The sequence below is a fragment of the Condylostylus longicornis genome, unplaced genomic scaffold (assembly GCF_029603195.1).
Source record: "Condylostylus longicornis isolate FDR11 unplaced genomic scaffold, ASM2960319v2 ptg000044l, whole genome shotgun sequence".
Classification (NCBI taxonomy): Eukaryota; Metazoa; Arthropoda; class Insecta; order Diptera; family Dolichopodidae; genus Condylostylus; species Condylostylus longicornis.
In genome coordinates this window covers 3,234,532-3,255,562 of record NW_026578013.1, presented here as the reverse complement: position 1 = coordinate 3,255,562, position 21,031 = coordinate 3,234,532, and the positions used below count along the sequence as shown (strand labels likewise).

The following is a 21,031-nucleotide window of genomic DNA, read 5'->3' as shown; positions in this document are numbered from 1 at the left end:
TTATGATTAAATATTTATGTTAATTTAATTGAAAATATAATATCTATACTCCTTATATACTGTTATATAATATATTATAGCGTGTATAACATATATTTTTATAACAATATAAAATTTATAATATTATTATATTGCACATACATTTAGAATAAGTTTTTCTTAAATAATTGCTTACGCTTCAATTACAACATTATATTGACTCGCTATAAACTCTCTAAATATCATGAAAAATAAATAAAATCAAAAAACAATATAACAAGTTTTAAACAAAAAAACACAAAATTTTCACATAATAATATTATCAATTTAAAAAAATAAAATAAACTCGCTATATTTAAGAGGCAATAAGCTCAAAAAATTATACAACACTATACCAAACAATCATTCTTATATAAAATTGTATATTAACTCGTATTTTGCATATAAGAAGAGTAAAACAAGCATAATTAAAGTATGAACAAAATATCACAATAAACTGAAAACAACCACAACTACAACATCAATATCCTTGTAAGCTTATGTTGTCACTTCAGTTATTTTACATATAGAAAATAATAAAATATTTTGTTAAAATATTATAAACAAAATAATTTTTCTATATAATTTTCAAAGAAATGGAAAATCATCAACATCAAAATAAAATCAAAAAGCCAAATCAACAGAAGGTGGTAAAGCAACAAAAAGAGAAAATAATACAAGATACAACAATACAAAAAAACCAACATAAACTTAATTTAGTTGAATCAACAAATTCTAATGAATTAACATTTAGTGATTATCTTACTGGTACTACTACTACTGTTACTGATAGTGATAAAAATATAAATGAAAATGTTATAGCTAATTCTAAAGAAATAACAAAGACATCAGCATCATCATTATTGTCATCGTCATCAAAAATATTAGAAGAGACAACAGAAATGAAAACAAAATCATCAACATCATTATCGTCATATAACAAAATAATGAACTATACTGATGATAGTTATAGGGGTAATATTCAAATTGATGATAATTATAGTAAAAATAACATAAAAACTGAAGAAATAACAACAACAAATGCAGATACAAAAGTAACATCAGCATCCACAATTAGTTCCTCTAATAAAGAAAATTTAAATGAAAAATTGTTAAATCAACTTACTACAACTAAATTAGATTTTGGTCATGAACAAAACAATAATATTTCTATGGAAAATATTTCAAGTACTGATGCCATTCAAATTGATGATAAAAGAATGGAAAATATTCGCTATTATAAAATGTACGCTGAATATCAACCAACACTAATAAAAGGCAACAAAAATAATTATGATAATAATGAAAATAAAATTGTATGTCAAAATCAGGAACAAGAACAAAAACAACAGCAACAAGAACAAAAATTACAATATAGTAAACAACAGGAGCACCATCAAAATTTCTCTGAACAAAATGACACAACTTTCGGTAATATTAGTAGTGATTCTAAAAATAATTACAGTGAAGATAATTATCATACTTTAAGTTCATATAAGAGTGAGAAAATTGACAAGAAAAATAAAAATATTAAAATAAACATTAAAAATGAAAATGTTTGTATTAAAGAAAAAAAGTCGACTGAAATTGACACTGATGATTTTGAAATTATGGAATCAAGTGCAAGTATACAATTATCAACACCATCAACACCTGCAACTCCATCAATAATGACACCATTTAAATTGCCAAAAGTATTAGTAACACCATCATCGCTTGATATCAACGAAAATGAAACTGATATACCATTCCCATCACCAACATCATCTATATACGATAATATTGATTATAGTAATCAATCTATTAAAAATCATGATAAAAAAAAAATTTCTAAACGTCAAATTGGAGGCAAATCAAACATTATTTCAAAAAATACTCCAGCGCCAGTCCAAACTTCATCAACAAATACAACATCCTGCGAACAAAATAAACAAGCAAAGGTTCAATGTAACAAAGAACAAGGTGATTCAAATGATATTAATAAAATAAAGGACGAACAGATTTTGACAAATGATGAAATTTTAGCATTAGAAGAATTTGAACGTTTACATCATATACAACAACAAAATCTAAAAAAATTACAAAATGAAATTATATTTAGTAAAATTAATGTTACAACTGATAGCGATTCAAATGAAAGTTCATTAAATAAAAATGAAATAAGTAATCAAAATGAACAAAATAAATTAGTATTAGACCAGGAACAAATGGAATCGAAACAATTAATTTCAAATCAAAAACAATTACAAAAAGAAGAAGAACAAATTGATGGTAAAATTAATATTAATAGAGAGAATATTGTCAATGTCAATTCAACTGATATAAATATTATAAAATCGATAAATGAAACAAAAAATATCAATGTTGACATTTATGAAATGTCAACGGTAGTTGATATAAATAACATTGACAATATAATTGACAGAGACAATAAACTGAACATAAATTTTAGTAAAGTTTTTTGGAAAGGATATTAGTCCATTTTAATTTTTAATTTTTAAATTTACACAAATTAAATATTTAACGTGAAAGTAAATTTGCAAAATTTTGTAATAGCAAATAATAATATGGATATTATTGTGATAACATTTTGTAAAATAATTCTACAATTGAATTTTTAATTAAAAAACAATTTTAAATCTAAAAAAATTAAAACCAAAATTTTCAATTTTCATTTAAAAATATCATTCTATATGCTTTAATTTCTAAATTGAAAATGTCCTTTCGTTTAAATATTTAAGAGCAATTTAAATTGGAATTGTAATTTAAATAAGTATCTATAATTTATTTTTATTATAATCCCAATTATTTCATAATTCTGTAAAATAAATGTAATCTAAAATTTATAAAATAATTTGTGTTACTTACCTGCCTTTAATATTAGAACTATTTTTATCCATTTTGTACATTTTAATGCCCATTCAAAATTCAAACTAAATCAAGCACAATAACATCATCAAAATACAAACAAATAAAAATAGTAAAAAAAATACCACAAAATTTATGTAAAAATTTGTATTGAGGTTCTGTGTTAGAACAAAAATAATAATTAAAATGGACCAATATCCTAACATAATAAAAAAAAATTTTACTACAAATTTATTTTCACTATATTCAATGAATTTCTGTTCTCTTTTCTTTTTTCTTTTTTTTTTTTATCCTGTTTTCAAACTATCAATTTTTCTTGCATCCTATATGAACATATAAAAATTTTTTATCCGATAATTTTGGTGTGATATAAACTTAGTAAGAAGTTTTGAAACCAAAAATAATAATGTTAACCAAATCGATGACCAAAAAAATCAACAACATGAATATTACAAGCAAAATTCAATCGATATTGCCAACATAACCGCTACTACTACTACTGCTACTACTACCGTAATTACCAATGGTGCCACAATCAATTCAACAGCAAACGTAAATGAAAATTATTTAAAAACCGAATTATATCCAGAACAATATAATCAACAAATTGAAAATATATCCGCTCTTAATATCAACGATAATGAAAAATTAAAAGAATATAATTATAATAAAAATAAAAATATCGAAAATTTAACATTGAATGATAAAAATTTGCCACCAAAATCCAATAATACGCAACAACAAAACTTTACCATTCAAAATAATGATGTTATTGGTGATATTGATGGTAATGAACATAAAACAAATATGATTATTTTAAATCAGAATATGTCATCAAACCAATATACTAGTAATATTTCTGAAAATTTAATAATCGAAAATTTGAAATCGGAAGAATTTAAAAAACCACATGAAATTAAACAACAAACAGAAGAAAATTACCAAAATAAAAGCCAAGGGCAAACTAAAAATCTTCAAAAAAATGAAGAATTTCAATATCAGGATCATATACAAAAACAACAAGAAAAGCGACAAATACATTTAGAATCTAGTAATGAAATAATTGATATTTGTAATAATAATAAAATAATAACAAAATCACAACAAAAACAAACACAAAAAGAACGTCAATTACGACATGAAAAACGTTGGTCACAGGAAACAACGAATCAAACTTCCGATATTAATAAGAAAACAATAGAAATAAGTGATAATAGCCATAATAGTTTATTACAAAAAGTATTAGAATTAAAAGAAATCAATAACGAAAGATTGGATCAAATTGCTGAATTATCTAAAAATATTTCTACAATAACATCATCATCAACGGAAATTGGAACAGCATCAATTGAACACACCCCACCTCATACACCAACAATAATATTATCTACTTCTAAGAAACAAAAATATCAAGTTGACGAACTTCCACCGCAATCCAAAGTTTCTGATCCTATTCAACAAAATAATATTCAAAACATTGTTAGTAACAACACTGAAGAAAAGCAAAAAGATTATAATTTGAAAAGTGCTCATAATGCTAATGAACACACAACCAGTGATAATTATAATAATGTAAATACTAGTGAAGATTGCAGCGGTAGTCGTAGTACCAGTAAACAATATATATCAAAAAAATTCTTTAAAATTCGTAGCTTTTCACAACCTCCACCACTCGAATATTTTCAATCTTATAGTCCTGATGAAGTTACAATTGTACGAAATTTTATTGAAGCTGTCGATGAAGCTACTATTCGTAATAATTCAGCAATTAATACACAATATGATTATAATATAGAAAATTTTAAAAATTTTTTATCATCAAATCATAATCAAAAAACTGATTTTTCTTCTCTTGATCAGACATCAAATGATTTACAGACAGAAACTAAAAATAATCATAAAATAGAAAATAAATTTGAAGAAATGAATTCTTCTATTACAACTAACACTACTACTACTGCTACTACTATTACTAATACTTCTTCTAATTCCACTAATACTCCTGATGATTATAATGATAATAAATTCATTGATAATAATGATATTACTCATGATGTCAAAATTAATTCTATTGATAGTAATACTCAATCTGAAAAATATAAAGAACAGCAATTGAAAAAATCTGATAACAATATTTTAGTCAAAGATACTGAAAATAGTCAGAAAGATGAGATCAATGAAGATTTTCATTTTGAGAATTTTAATGATGAAAAGACTATGATTTTAGAAAATAACCATGAACAATTACACCGACGTTATGATTTTTATAGTAGTGATCCTAGTTTATTTTTAAAAGATGATGATATTGATGAGAAAGGACAATTATTGATACCAAAACAAAAGCAATATGAAAAGGATAATATTGAGGATAAACAATTGGATGATGAAGAAGGTACTTCTGTTTTTTTTTTCTGTTTTTTTTTTTTTCTTTTCCTCTCAGTGTTTGTTTTGTTGATTTGAAAAGATTGTGTTAGAGAAATTTCAAGAAAAGCGAGAAAACAATAACAAATAATGAAAAAATTATTTGTAACTGTTGTTGGTGTCACCCTTTCACATTTTTATAGCTTTTTGTACATTGTCTTTCCATTATTTTATATTGTATATAACGGTTATTATATATTTTTGTGTTTGAAGAGAAAAGAAAAATTCTTTTATTACTTTTCTTACTTTTCGTTATTGTCTTGATTCTCAATTTTGTTATTTTTTATGTGTCTCAAGTGAATTTTATAATATTTTAACTTGCCTGATGTTTACTGGTCTTTCAAAGTGGCTGTAAATATTTTCCAATTCAGTTTTTCAATTTGAACACTCAAGTTAAACAAATAAAAAAAATGAGTAGCCTTAAACATATTTTTTTCATCATAAATATTTCAAAATTTTTTTTTTATTTAAAATTTAATTTTGAAATTAAATTTTTATATTAAGACGTTAATAAATAATTAAATTGTATAAAAAATTTTTCAAACATGAAATTTTTCGAAATTAAATTAAAGCGTGGAAAGGAGTCTATTTCTCAATATAAAATTTCGAAATTTCCAGTATAATCTACGTAACAAAAGGAGTCGGCCAGGTAAGTGAACATAAAAGTTATAATAAATTTTATGGAACAATATTTAATGTTATACGAAATTTTTTTTATTTCAAGTCAAATTACATACATATATTAAATTTAATTTTCGTGTGACTCTGTATATTTCGAATATACAAAATTCCATAAAGAACAGTATTATTGTTCTATTAGATTTGAACCATAATATAATTAAAGTAACGAAACCGAGAAGTTTGGTGAACAGAAAACGTTTGAGTTCAAGTGCTCAAGAAACAGCTGTTAAATACTAAGCGATTTATCTCATGCTATTTAAATAGTTATGTAAAATCCAAGCATTCATGTCAAATGAGTAGAAAAAGCAAAGGTTTATGTTTAGAATTGCAAGTTTTGCCAAATCATATAAACTTTTACACCGATGAAGCATAAAAATTTGGAAAATATTAATAATCTACATAATATCTCCTTACAGTGAATTTTTTCAAATAACTGTTTTCAAATATAAAAATAGAAAATATTCACGACCTATTTAGTTGAATTTTCTTTTAAAATCTCATTTTGTAGACATTTTTCTATTTTTTTCACTATCTCGTGGTACTCTGGTTTTCATTGTCCTCTCACTATCTCGTGGTTAATATTGTATTCTTACATATCATACACTTGTTCTCGTATGTATTATGTGTATGTGCCAAAGTAATATACTTATATTATGTCATTTCAATTATTATGCCAGTATACCCATAACGGAGCACTTAAATTTTGTTATATTTGTATATTATTGAATATTTGCAAAAACATATACATAACGTATATTATTATTTGTTATACAAACTGCATATATTTCTAAAAATATATATAGACAATAGAGCATACGAGTATCAGAGTTTTGGTAATTTTTTTTATTGATTTTTATTTTTTTTACTGCGGTATCATTTTTCGATTTTATTTAATTTTGTGTTGTTTTTTCTCGTTATATGAAATGTTACAATAAAGTTTCTATATTTCGAACAATTAGATTTTTTAAGTTTTGTTAATTTTAATTAATCATAACAATAGAATCAAAATTATAAAAAATTTATTAGCTTAGATCAGATTGGATAAAAACATTCAAATGATTATTTTGAAAAGTCAAAATTTTGGACATTCGCATATTACTCCTAAAATTTTCACTAGCAAAACTAGCAAAATTTTCTTCTCAATTTTATGTTCAATGAATTTTTCGTTATCTCATTTAATTGAGAAGCTACTTTGATTCACCTCCATTTTCCAAGAAATCTCATTGTTTAGTTTTGATAAAATTCTGTTAAACTTCAAACGTATTTTTCTCTATTCAAAAAGTATATAGTATGGATCAAAATAGCACTCAACCGACAATAACGTTTTTATATTCCATATTACATTCTGAATAATTTCAATTAATGAACAAAAGTGCACTTGGTATAGGGTGTTTACTGTACTATATCTTAAAAATTCTTTTTCAATTTATTATTTTATCTTACTCGTATATAAAATTTTTTTTGTTATAAAATTGGTTTTTTTTTCTTTTAATAAAAATTAGATAAAGTAAAAAGAAAATGAATTCTTTTTTTGTTAGAAAGGACATTTAAGAATAATATTTACTTTGAAATTACATATATGATTGTATAAAGTCTCCAATTTACCAAATATTATAATGTGTATGTAGGCGAATATTTACACCATCCTAACAAAATAACAAATACACTATTCAATTAATGTTTTGGGCCATTAATGACAATGATAAGTTCTTAAAATTTCAGAATTTCTCATTTGTGAGAACATGTGGCTATACATGTTATATGAAATAAGATGGAAACTACTTATTTTCTTTTAACAGTAAATTCTATACCGAGAAAACAATTATTAATATTGAATTATTGCACTCAGTACTTGTGTATAACAAAATATTTTAATGATATTTAAAAAATATACTTTAAGAAGAGTTTCGATAGAACACTTTAAAAATATTAGCATACGTTTTTATTTTTTATTAACATTTAATATTAATAAATCTATGACCAATTTGGAATAACATTTTATAAAAATTTAATTGAACTTGACTGAAATATTTTTTAAATTAGTATTTTATAGGTCAAATTTACACTTTATTAATTTACACTTTATTAAAATTTTGTACATGTCAAAAAGTTATTCATTATTTTGTAATATAATTAAAAGTACACGCATAATTCATATGGCAATTTTAAAGCATAATTTTGGAGGAAAATATTTTTAAATAAAAAGGTAGAAATTTTACTTTTACGTATATAAATAGCTAGCACGTTACAAAAGTATATTCTTACTTATTGCAGTTTTATATGAAATTATGCCAAAATTAAGTTTATCATATTTATTCGAAACAATAATTTCGAATTTTCCTTAACATAATAAAAAGAAAAAATTCTGCACTTAAAACCACAACATAGGTTGACTCTTGATTAATACCACTGTGCCAAATCAATGTGATTTGCATTTCAAAAGCTGATGAATCCTTTACACAATTACTTTAATCAAGTACTGTGATTTGATTCAAGTTCAAAGTGAATTAAATTGGTACATTTTGCAATATATTTTTTTTTATTTTTAGTTTGACGTAGGCTTGCATTGTCTTTCTCTTATCGTTTTTGAGAATTACAAGAATTTTTTTTTTTCAAATTTACTTGCTCTACAACATGACACTTATTTGTTTTTGCAAAAATAATAACATAAAAGTAAAATAATAATATCCAACAAAAAGGAATTTTACACATACATGGAAACATGCATTCAAAAATATAGATTTAAAAATATTTTATCAGACAAAAGAATGAATCCCTATGTACAGTTTTTGTCAGAAATGAAAATACACTTGATCTTATTTTTTTTTGTAATTTGGTCTAGGTCTAATATGTCAAATAAAAAAAAATAAAAACAAATTATTTTTGTTTTTTTTTCTTCCGAAAACACTATAAAAATTGAATTGAAACCTTTTGATGTTTCGTAGAAATATTGGTACATACATACATACATATGTGAACTTTTATTTCAATGTAATACTCGTATTTATATATGTACGAGTATGTAGGGATGACCACATAAATGTTTTTTTTTTTACTATTTTGATCTTTTCTTTTTTATGCTTTATTTTGTTTTCTCTTATTTAGAAAAGACCCCATAAAATTTTGTTATCCATTTGCCATCTTTACCAATCTTTATGGCAATGATATATCCTTTGTTAGCATTTCATTTTATTATGAAACATTGTAATGCTACATTTGAGCTTTTCTATTTAATTTTTTTCCCCTTTTTTCTATTTCATGATCAAAATTTTTATATTGACACAAATTCAATTTCACATTAGCTGATGTATAATGAATGTCATTATTCGTTTTGATTTAGGTTTCTGAAAGGTTATTATTAAATATCATTAATATTGTAAAGCCAAAATTTAATCTAGATTCACTAAATAGAAGTTGAAATAGAATATTTAAGTCAACTTATCATAAAATTGAAATATAACAATATTTTGAATATAACAATATTTAAATTCTCTTTAATTAAATTTATATTAAATTCGGCAAATTAAGAGAATTCTCAAAAAATTCAAACACATTTTCTAAAACCCAACGAAAAGTAAAATTGTTGAGTTGGGAGTTTTGCAAAATGATCAGATCATTTTAATTTTCGTAATAATCTTCATAGCAAAATATTAAATTTTAACGTAAAATTTGAGCTTCGTCTAATATTCCAGGATATATAAACAGTTGTCAGGCTTTGTATTAAATTTAATTTAAAAGTTTGTTGTACATGTAAACGCTACCTGAGTCCTTTGTTTAATGTTGTCATTTATATTTTAATCACAGCCTTCCTTAAACAATCATAAGTCCTGCAAAAAAAAACAAAAAATAAATTCCGCCTTCTACAAATTACTTAGAGTTGCTAGGATTAAAAAAATTGTTCCTTTTCAGTTCTATTTTTCTTTTCTACATTATTCTCTTATTGTTTTATAATACAAAACTCTTTAAATGTCTCATTCTTTTTCATCGATGGTAATGGCAATAATAATGGTTGTGCTTTTAATAAAAAATTTTCTGTTTTCAGTAAATTGAAATAGAACAAAAAACAAAAATGGTTCTTTTATTTTTTGTACTTTACCTCTCTAATTTTCTCCCTTAATATTTCAAAGTTGGAGTTTACTTATTTCGAAAGAATTCCATTTTATATATATATTTTTTTTTGTAGAAAAGCATTGAATGCATGACTTCATATTCAATAAAGTTTGGCTTTCTGTTATGTTTTTATATGGTTTTTTTTGGTGTAGTTGCCATATTTGTAAATTTAGTGATTCAAAAAAAAAATGCCATTGAATTTTTTTGGTTGTCCTTTTTTTTTAGAATATTATTAGTGAAATTCTTTTGACATTATAAGAACAATGTATATTAAGCAATTCTCTTTTTATCACTTTTCAAATTTTCTTTTTGGTCCACTGAAGTTATATAGTTTTATCCCTTTTAGCTACTGTATAGATTCTATGAAAATTTATTTGTTTATTCAAAGATAACATGGCTTTAAAAGATTTATTTAAGTGTAAATAATTTACTTTCATTAAAATATTTTCTTGGTAAATTTGAAAATTTTAATATAATTATAAATTTCTGATGAAATTTGATTAGTACAGGAATGGTGTACTAATTACGTTAGCATTAAATGATTAATTACGGCTCTATTAAATAAAATGTCAATTTATAATTATGAAGAAATTTTTTTCCCTTAAAAGGGAAAAAAATTTTGTAAATTATTTTCGTTATGTTCGAAAATTGCATACTTTCAGCGGCAGCAAAAGAAATAATATGAAATTGTTAGTATTAAACAATAACGTTGGATAAAAAATTTAAGTATATGCTTGGCTTAAAGAGTTGATTAAATTATAGCCTGCGTTAAACTAAGTTCTGTCTGCAACCAAATCCTCTCAAAAAAGTTATCTCGTACTTGTATTTGTTTGCGCTTCATGAAATGATTCATGATTCAATTTTAATTGAAAAATAACGAGACAGTTATTTTTTTTTGTTCACGGATCCTGCTTTTATAACGCTTAAGCCCTAACTTTAATAGTGTGAAAAGGGGTTAAATATAAACTTTCAATCAGAAAGAATATAAAAGTTTTCCGATAGACTGACAGATCAAAGATAACAAAGAACATTTCACACGTATTTTTTTTTAAATTTTTCAAATCCACCAAATTTAATCTCAAAATTATTTATATTATTTTCATTTTATTGATATTCGAAGAGGAAGTCTTTTAGAAAAAATCTCTCAGAAATATTTTCTTTCTTAATTTTACACTTTCCAATTTTAATATTTTACAATTTCTTAATTTTTTCACAAATCGATATTAATTTTCATTTATAAATTTTATTAAACTTTTTAGTTTTTTAGGGAATATATTAAATTCTATGCAAGTGAAATACCCAGAATATAGTTTATCTCTATGAAGTACGTGACTTATTCATAACTAATGTCAATAATCAAAACTGATTTAATCCAAAAAAAAAAAATATCTTACTAGCAACAAAAGCAGTCTTAATATTTGATTTTACGAAATCAAAAATTTTTTACTTTGAATCGAAAATTTTTAAATACTAGAAGATTATTTTATATACATGTATATATGAAAAGTTTCTTCTTCAATATCTAAAAAATTCTTTTTTAGCACAAGTTAACATTTCTCCAAGTTTTTTTTGCATTTATTTTTTCTCCAAATTTATGTCAAAATATTATTCATTTCTTCTTCATTTTATATATTTTCCTTCTGATTTTACAACATTGTATTTGTGGTTTATCGTATTATATATATATATATATATATATATATGATAAGTACTTTATTGTTAATGTTATCCTTTAAAACCACATCACGCTATATAACACCCGAAGAAAAAAAAAATCATAAAATAACTGACAATTACACAAAAAAATAAAAAGGAGAGCCACAACAATGTCAAAAATATAAAATCAAATTCAAAATATAAGTAGGTTTATGTACAAAAATATAAAAAAAAAAATCTTAAAAAAAAAAAATGTTATATATTGCTACCATTAATATTTTCATAGACATAGATATCGACTATTTATAGAATCCACCTAATCGCATAGTATATACAAAAAATATAGGAAAAAAAATCGTAATAACGTAAAAATTATGTTACCCAACACGTTTAAAAACGTGATCAGAAATTCATAAAAATATGCTAAATTTCTATATGTAAATAATGTACACGCAGACATTATAATATTTTTACTTCAGCAACACCTCTAGATTGCACATCTTGGGTTATAAAATTCGCGAAATCGTTTTTTCACAAATTTTGAATTTTTTATTCAAAAAGCATTCAAAAAATATATACGACTATGAAATGTAATTTTCCCGATCTATTTCTAACATAAGAGGAAATAATTTCTTAATATTTAGTAAATTTCCTTGATTTCCTTGAAGAATGTAATTTAATAAATACATAAATGCATACATATTTATCTTCCAATGTATACCCAAATATGCACAAAACGTAATCAAAAAGTTCAATGAAACAGTCTGAATTTATTCTGACTATAACGTATCAAATAACAGGCAAAAATGACTTTCAACTTCAAAGAGCATAACTACAAAGACTTAATTATAATAGAACATAACTATAAAACAAGTGTTAACTAGTTCCCTACCCTTTCCTTATATTATACAGGCAGCCTCAGCACTTTCACAAACAGAAATCATGTAAAAAAACCAAACAAAATTTATTCGCACGTTTTATCATTGACATCCAAGAACACATCACGGAAATTCTTATGATTTTTATTTTAATAAATTCGATATATTCACATTCACAACTTTCACTTCTATAGTTAGAATCAGAATATATATACTCGTATATACCTACATGTATATACAAAAATTTTATTCTACAGTTTTATTTTTCAATAACGATAAATAGAATTTTTACACCTCATCTTGTAACATTTTTTCTTATTATTAAATTGCGATTATCGTATTGATAAACGTCAACAATAAAGCGAATTTTTCTACATTATAAAATTTTTGCAACTTAAATTCAATTTGATTTATAACAGATGGCTAAATGTAAAAACACGGAAGTAAAGAAAAATGTTAAAATTGCAATTTTTTATGAAATATTTTTAAAATTATTTGATCGCGGAACTGAATTAAAATTCAAATAATTTATTATAGACTGATTGCAATAACAAAAGCATTTATTTGAATGGTAAATAAATTTAAATAAAAAAATAAAAATTGGTTTTATTGTTGAAAAGTAAAATTTAGGGAGGACAAAAATATAAAATTGAAAAACAATTTGCAACACTGAACTTTTTCTTTAAAATTTAAATAACTTGGTTGTGAATAAAATCGTGCAGTGTTCTAGCAATGTTTCCAATTTTTATTAAAATCATACGAAATTCATGAAAAATGTTGGGTATCTAAATGCTTATTAATATTAACAAACCGTTTGTGATAATGAACTTGAAAAAAATTTAATTTTAAACAATAAAAATTTTTTCTAATTCTTTCCATTAGAGTTATTTTCTAAAAAACTTTTTATGCAGTTCTATTTTATTCTACTTAAATGAATCATTGAAAGCTCGGAGGGAGAGGAGCACACTTTTTGCCGCAAATTTAACCGGCCTCGAGTTCACAAAAAGGGATTTACTTAAAACTAAATGTGTTACTATGACCAAATTTTAACGAGATATAGATTTAAACAGTTGATTGTACTGTAATCACAGAATCATTATGAACCATATATTTGTATATAGGCTTAAAATGGCAAGCTCAATATTTTGTCAGTATGTTCTCTATTTTGTCCTAAATTACATTATTATAAAATCTTGACATGTTCATGTACCTACACAAGTTCTTTTATAGTTCGTATAAAACCAACTTACAAATTTACAATAAAAAAATTTATATAAATAGCGAATAACTAAAAATCAAAAGAAGAAGTTTTATACGATAAAAGAAAATTTCTTTTTAAACTTTCTTTCAAGAACTTCTCTTTTTTAAAATTTTTAACACGTGAAATAAAATCACAAAAATTAAAATTTCATATGACATTTTTAACATTATTCGTTTTCGAAAACTTTTTATAAAATTTTTATTTTTTTTCTATTATTATTACTTAGACAACTTACATATGCATTAATACATAAGTAAGTGCATAAAAATACTACAAAGAGTGTTTTTATAAAGGATTCAATGCAACGTTTATGATCCCATCGAAAAATGGTTAAAAGTAGTTTTTCAAGATATTTTAAATTGAAATGTCATTGAAATTATTCGAAAAATATAATTTTCTCTTATCAAACTTGCTACAAGCGTTTGAAGAAGCTTAAAAATTTTTAATGAACAATACTACTAATAGCTCCTATACTTCTTTCAAAAACGAACACATATACTCGTATGACTGCATCCAATTTGAGAGAAAATAATTATTTAGAAAACCAAAAAAAGGTCAATTGATTAATGTGAAAAACTCCACAAAAATTCCTAGAATTTTATCTTTTAGTACGGTAAAAGATAACGGTAAATGGCATGTCATCGAAAAATATAATTATTTTTCTTAACACACGCATTTAAGCCTTAAATTCAAGCATTATGTTAACCCCTCTTTCAACTTTTTTTTTTCGCCCTAAAGGTATGCAATCTTTTTTAATTTTTTTTTATATGAATGAGAGTAGTTTTAGTAATGTAGTACACAGCTGTATTATTTTTAGAAGCATTATTTTCAATGGCAACAATATAAAACATGGGTTTGACCCAACTTTATTTAATTCTCATATCTTGTCAGACTTCTATTAAATTTAGATTCAATTGAAGGAGTTATGTATAATGTACCTTACGATTAAATAATTTAAATTAAAACTTGAAAAAAAATCTTAACGAATTTATTCTTTAAAATGTTGTTATAAGTACAAACATAGATTAGCTAAAATTTGTTTTTTTTTTATTAAATTTAAAATGAAATGAAAAATCCCACTTTACACTTAAATTAGAAATTTAATTCAATTATATTTTGCTTCATAATATTTTCTTGACTAGATTTTTATTAGATAGTTAATTTTCTTTTCTATCTAACTACATTCCTATCCACTATTCTTTTATAGTTGTTATATTTGTCATATTATAAAAAATAAATAAAATAATTTGCTATCGAAATGATTTTTATCTAATAATAAAAATGCCATCGGTATTGTAAAACAACATCAGGACAGATTTTTTTCTTCTTTTTTCTCTTTTTTTTTTTTTAAATAATAATTTCTGAACACATCCATAAAATAATGTTAAAAGTGACAATTTTCATGTATTGAAAATAATATACAGATAGTTGTAGTGCACATGAATATATTTGTTATACGTCTATACATTAATGTATGGACATAATCAAAAAGCTAATGTTAAGTTTATTAGATTTGAAAGTTGATTTCATATAGTTACATTTGGAATATAAAAAGTTAAAAAGTTTTCAAGGACTTTTTGAATACAATTTGCACAGAGGAAATGAGGAAAAAGAAAACTATGAACGCGAAATATAATGTCAATAAAATTTTATATTTTTATTTTATATTATGTCTATATAAAAGTATATACATTGTTGATTACTTGCATCGTAATATAGAAGATGATTCAATTTATGAATTCAGAAAATGAGATTTTATTTTTTAGTTCAATTGTAAAATATTATTTGCACGTATATTCAACAACTTGTAATAATTTTATAATCAATTTCAAATTACAATTTTTAAATTATTAAATTTTTATATAAAATTTAATAATTTAAGAAATTAAAAGAATATATAGAAGTTTAATAATATTAAGTTTGTAAAAATTGCATGAGATGAAAACATGGCTTCAATTACATGCACATGTGATATTATTTAAATAATATACACATCTATCACAGACGCACTGTGACCCGGAGAGAAATTAGGGAAAAAATCGTTTTATAATTGAAACAATAAATGTGCCTGATAGACGTACCATCTAATAATTCATAAGTTAGATAGTTATAATGCGTTATAAATGGTTGCTGTTTGGCAATCATTCTCTTCCACAATATTCGGTTCATGACGATCATAGTTCATCGGGGATTGCCATTTCTTTCTTGCTCAATTTACCACATTTAATTCAAAAATCCCTGTTCTTTCCAAACCCTATTTATTCCTATATAACTTCCCTTTCAGAATTTTTTTTTTAATTACATTGTACTTAATAAAACACGTATTTAATCATTGATTAAAACAAAAGACCAAGTGTCGAAAATGCATTTGGTCCAAATTCAAAAAACGGAAATTAAAATAAGCAAATTAAAAAAAATAAAAGTGATAAGAAAATTATAATGCTAATGGAATTTCCCGCAATTTTGGATCTCTTACCCTTTTTTCTTCAAGGCCCCCTTGAAAATTTTCTGAAAATGGGAAACTTCCCACGATTTGGCAATTCCACTCTAAAATTCGATTTGCACAATATTAAAAATCGCAACTCTATTCGTGGTCGACACAACACTTATTTACACAATTTCCAACTAATCATTTTCAAATTTGTTTGGAGCACTCTTTGATATTCATTTGAATTTCCTTTTACATAAAATTTGATAATGCATGACATATTTAACTTAAATAAAATAGAAAATTCGTTTTATAAAATTCATTTCTTGAAAAAAAATATAGTGTTTTTCAAGAATTTAAATTAAAAGTTAGTTTCCAATTTTTTTTTTTTTTATTGTGTTATGAATAAAGCCTGAAAATATGTTATGATTCAACATTTATATAAGGTAATTTTAAATCCGCTTTTCTTACATGCATTACATTTAATATTTATATGGATTTAAAGTTAATACATAAGTACCTAAGTGATAAAAAAAATTGATTCGTGTATTCAAATTTTCCGCTTCATATATGAATTACTTTTAACTTTTGAACTTTAAATATTTTTAAGTATTCTATTTTATACATTTACAAAATTGTTAAAAAATTTTGTTTTTAAAACGAATTATGTCATGATTTACGTAAAATTTTATATTGTATGAACTACAATTTTAGAGTTAATTCACAAATGTAGTTTTATTATTATTCAAAAGGTTATTTATAAATTCATTTCTCATAAATTCATAAGTTCTCAAATTAGGATCTTCTAAATCTTATATTTAAAGATTTTATAACTTTTAGCGTCAAATTTTTCATGAATTTTCTAAAATTTCAATAGAAACTAAAAGGAGCAAAAAGCGGGGCCACCGGTCTTCCTCTACACGACTTTTTGCGAGCTACTCACAGGCGATTTTTTGCGATCCGGTTACATGAGCACTATTTCTAGGGCCCTGATACATCTCAGTATAACGTTTACTTAGAACTATGAAACCCTTATAACCGTAGAGCTAGTTTTGGAGAAGTCAACGGTTTACTAAAAATTTTCAAATTTTTTTCGAAGTCTGTTCTCTATAGATTTTTGCTATGAAATTTTGCATTATCCTAAATATTATAAAACTTCTCCTTAAATCACAAATTAAATATCCAAAAATTTTACGTAATTATATTAAATACTATTTTTGGAATCCTCCTCCATTTCGTTTTTATTAATTAATCTTAAATATTATACACAATATGTTTCTAAATACATTTATAATAATTAAAAATTTATTATAATGTAAATACAAAAAAAGTGTCAAGGAAATAATTATTTTTATTAAAATATCCTTTACACATTTTTTCCAAAAAAAAAGTGAAAACGTTTCCAAAATATTAATCAACTTTTATTCATCAATTTCCATAAAATAAAAAAAAATACAAACATTCTCCTCACTTTACTAGACTAGCAACTAAATTAATTATAATAATTTTTTTTTTGTTTTAATTTTTTTTAACACCCTCACACTACACTTAATAGTAATGCTCATTTAATGAAATAATTTTCTAAAAATAATATACATCTGACACACACTCCTCCCCCTTCCCAAAACAATATCACTTCTCCCTCTCTTTTTTCTTTGTGCTCCTTTCAAATTCTCATCACGAATATTTCATTACACTTTCAATTCACACTGTGTTGTTGAAAAATTTCATTTCTAACAGAGAGCGTCACAAAATTCAAAGAATTTGGCAAAAAAAAACAAAAACAAAGACCAGGAACAAAGAAATGAAAAAAAAAATGTGCGCCCACCAGACAAAAAAAGCACAAAAAAGGAAAAAAAAATTGTCGTTCCTTTTTTGTCATTGCATTGGACGCAAAATGAAAATTATTGTAAAAAAACAAAAACAAAATGAAATTCACAAACGTCAACAGGTGTTATAGCAATTACAGTAATATGACTCGACTTACCGTTAGCGAAATGTATCTATTCAACTTTTTTTTCTTTTATTATATTTTCACCGTTGTGACTTTGTTTTTGAGTTTGTTTTTCTCTGATGGCTATAAAATATGCTTTAGAAGATGTTACAAACATCCTTTTCGATTCCATAATGCAAAATTTATACAGGCCTCTTATTCACATTGCACATTTTTTATAAGAAAAACATTACTGCGAGATTATGTGCTCCTGGTTTCCGGCTTTAAATATTTGTGATTAATTTAATTTTCTTCAATTTAATCAAAATATGAAAACTACTAATTCTCTTACATCATGCACGCATTGAAGTTGCTTATTTAATTCAATGGTACTCCTATTCCATACAAAGCAGAACAATTTCTCATACCTTAAGGCATCGTCCCTCCTTCCCCTTTAGATAGAGCGGATACGTACATTAACCCTCTAAGAACGTAAATGGCGAGTTTGCCTACTGCTGCCAATATACCTAAGAATTTCGCCCAAAGCACTTATTATCAAAACAATATTATGGAAAGGAGTCAGTATCGTGCTAAAGCATCCTTTTGTTACAATTCAACTCCGAATATTGCAACCATCTTTGACCAATTTTGAGCCAATCAAATACCGTACATGTTCATGTACAGAATGATTTTGTTTCTGCATTTTATTGTTATATTATTCTTGAAAATAATTAAAAAATCCTGTTACTTTTTTTAATATTTCGAAATTGGGCCCAATAAAATTTGTTTTGTTTACTATTTTTTTTTTTATTTGTATCGTAATTTTTTTAATACCATGTTCAGCTGCCAATTTTAATTTTGAAATGAAAAATATTAAAAAAAGGCCTCATTTTTTTCTTCTGTATTTTTTATTTTGTTTGTAATTCATTATATAGAATTCTCTAAAGGATAACATCATAATATTTTAGTATAACACTAGGGATTACATATAACGCGAAAACATAACAATTTATAGTTGAATTTTTTTTTCCATAAAATTTATAATATATTACAAACATAAATATACAAGCTTATGCATAAGTTAGTTAATAAAATTTTTATAACAATATTTTATATTTAAAAAGAATATACTTTTTTTTAATTGGTTTCTTGTATGCCATATTAACATTTCTGTCACAAAATAGATTATTTTTCAAATAAAAGTACGAACTTCAAAACGATAATAACTTTTTGTAAATGAATGGGCATTGTTTATTTCTAATTATTTTCTGTTTCTTCCTTTTTTTTTATGAAAGTTAATTATTTTATATCAAAATTTTATTTAAAGGGTAAATATATGTATACAATTTATGTAAATGCATATAAGTGATTTAAAGTGACCAAATCAATCCGGTTAAAAATTAAATTTTATAGCTTCATAACAACTGAATCACAACGATTTCATTGAATTTGTTGCAAAACTAATTGAAATTTTGTAGAATATTATGAAAAGTTTTCAATGCATCCGTGAGAAATTTATGTATTCGTATAAGGTCAATTAATTATGTTAGATTACCAGAGTTTACGAAATACGATTTTGAGTTTCCATTTAAAATTATTCGATACATAATGGATTGGTAAAAAATTGTGTAATACAACTTGGAGTTTTACAATAATTTTAAACTTAATCACATATGCATATGAATTTTATAAGTATTATATTGTTATATTTATTTAACCACTCACTGTACCCAATGAAAAATTGGGTATCAACAAAAAAAAGCTGAACTAAGTACATAAAATAAGATAATATAGATGACTACCCTTCTCTACATTTTTAACACATACAATATGGTAACACTTAAAATACCTATGATGATTTAGATTTTATGTAAATTACTATATGTAAAATGATTATAATAAATTAAAATTGTAATTGAATATGAAACAAAAATATTTGAAAATATAAATTTTTTTATACAATTTTATTTATTAAAATCTAAAATGGAATTGACATTATAAAATCATTGCAGCAATCTAAAATAAAAAAAAAATATAACAGTTTAATTATATATATGACAACTTTATTTGTAAATCTGCTTTTATTTTTTTTTAAAATTTAATATTTTGGACAAAATAATTAATAAATTTTATATTAAATTTTTAACTAGTTTATAGGAAATACATAATCGAATATTTTTGTAGCAGAAACGTAATATTGTATAAGTCGAGCTAACATAAAATCGGAATAGTATAATAAGTGAATTCTTCATATTTAAGTCTATAAATTTAGAAAAATTTGCTTATATTTAAGTAATGTTCTAAGATATGTTAAAAAATTAAATCTTGGAAAATCATATTTTTCGAAAAACTAGTATACAAAAATATGGTTGAACTCAAACAAACTTCTTGAATCAAATAAAAAATATAATAGATACCAAAATTAAATAATGTTATAAATAAAAATTTTATAAACTCGGTTTCAATTCGAATATTTAAAATTCTATTGACTTTGTATATGTATATTTATGTTAAAACTTGATTTACTTGAAACTATAACTTTGGACTTAGACAGTTTTGCTTTTAATAAATTTCAACTTACATAGTAGGTTGAATTAGGATTCGTCTCTCAGTATTATAATATATGCATTAATTTTTAATTTCGATTTTTTCAAATATATTTAAATTAAATTATTTATTGTGAGTTTTTAAAATCCAAATAATAGTTTTGTATAACAAATTATCATAGAAATTTCTATATTTTACACGCAATTATTATTTAATTATTTCATTCACAC

The 21,031-nt window shown here is 23.7% G+C and overlaps 1 protein-coding gene across 4 annotated transcripts in view; it reads left to right on the top strand.

Annotated features, from left to right (window-relative positions):
• LOC129610327 (uncharacterized protein MAL13P1.304) overlaps positions 1-21,031 on the top strand; it is an 81,056-nt gene that overhangs the window by 7,639 nt on the left and 52,386 nt on the right. For all 4 annotated transcript variants that reach the window (XM_055522869.1, XM_055522868.1, XM_055522867.1 and 1 more), the window contains exons 4-5: positions 613-2,289; positions 3,266-5,278. In XM_055522869.1, the coding sequence (XP_055378844.1) occupies positions 613-2,289; positions 3,266-5,278 (3,690 nt within the window). The remainder of the gene's footprint in view (positions 1-612; positions 2,290-3,265; positions 5,279-21,031) is intronic.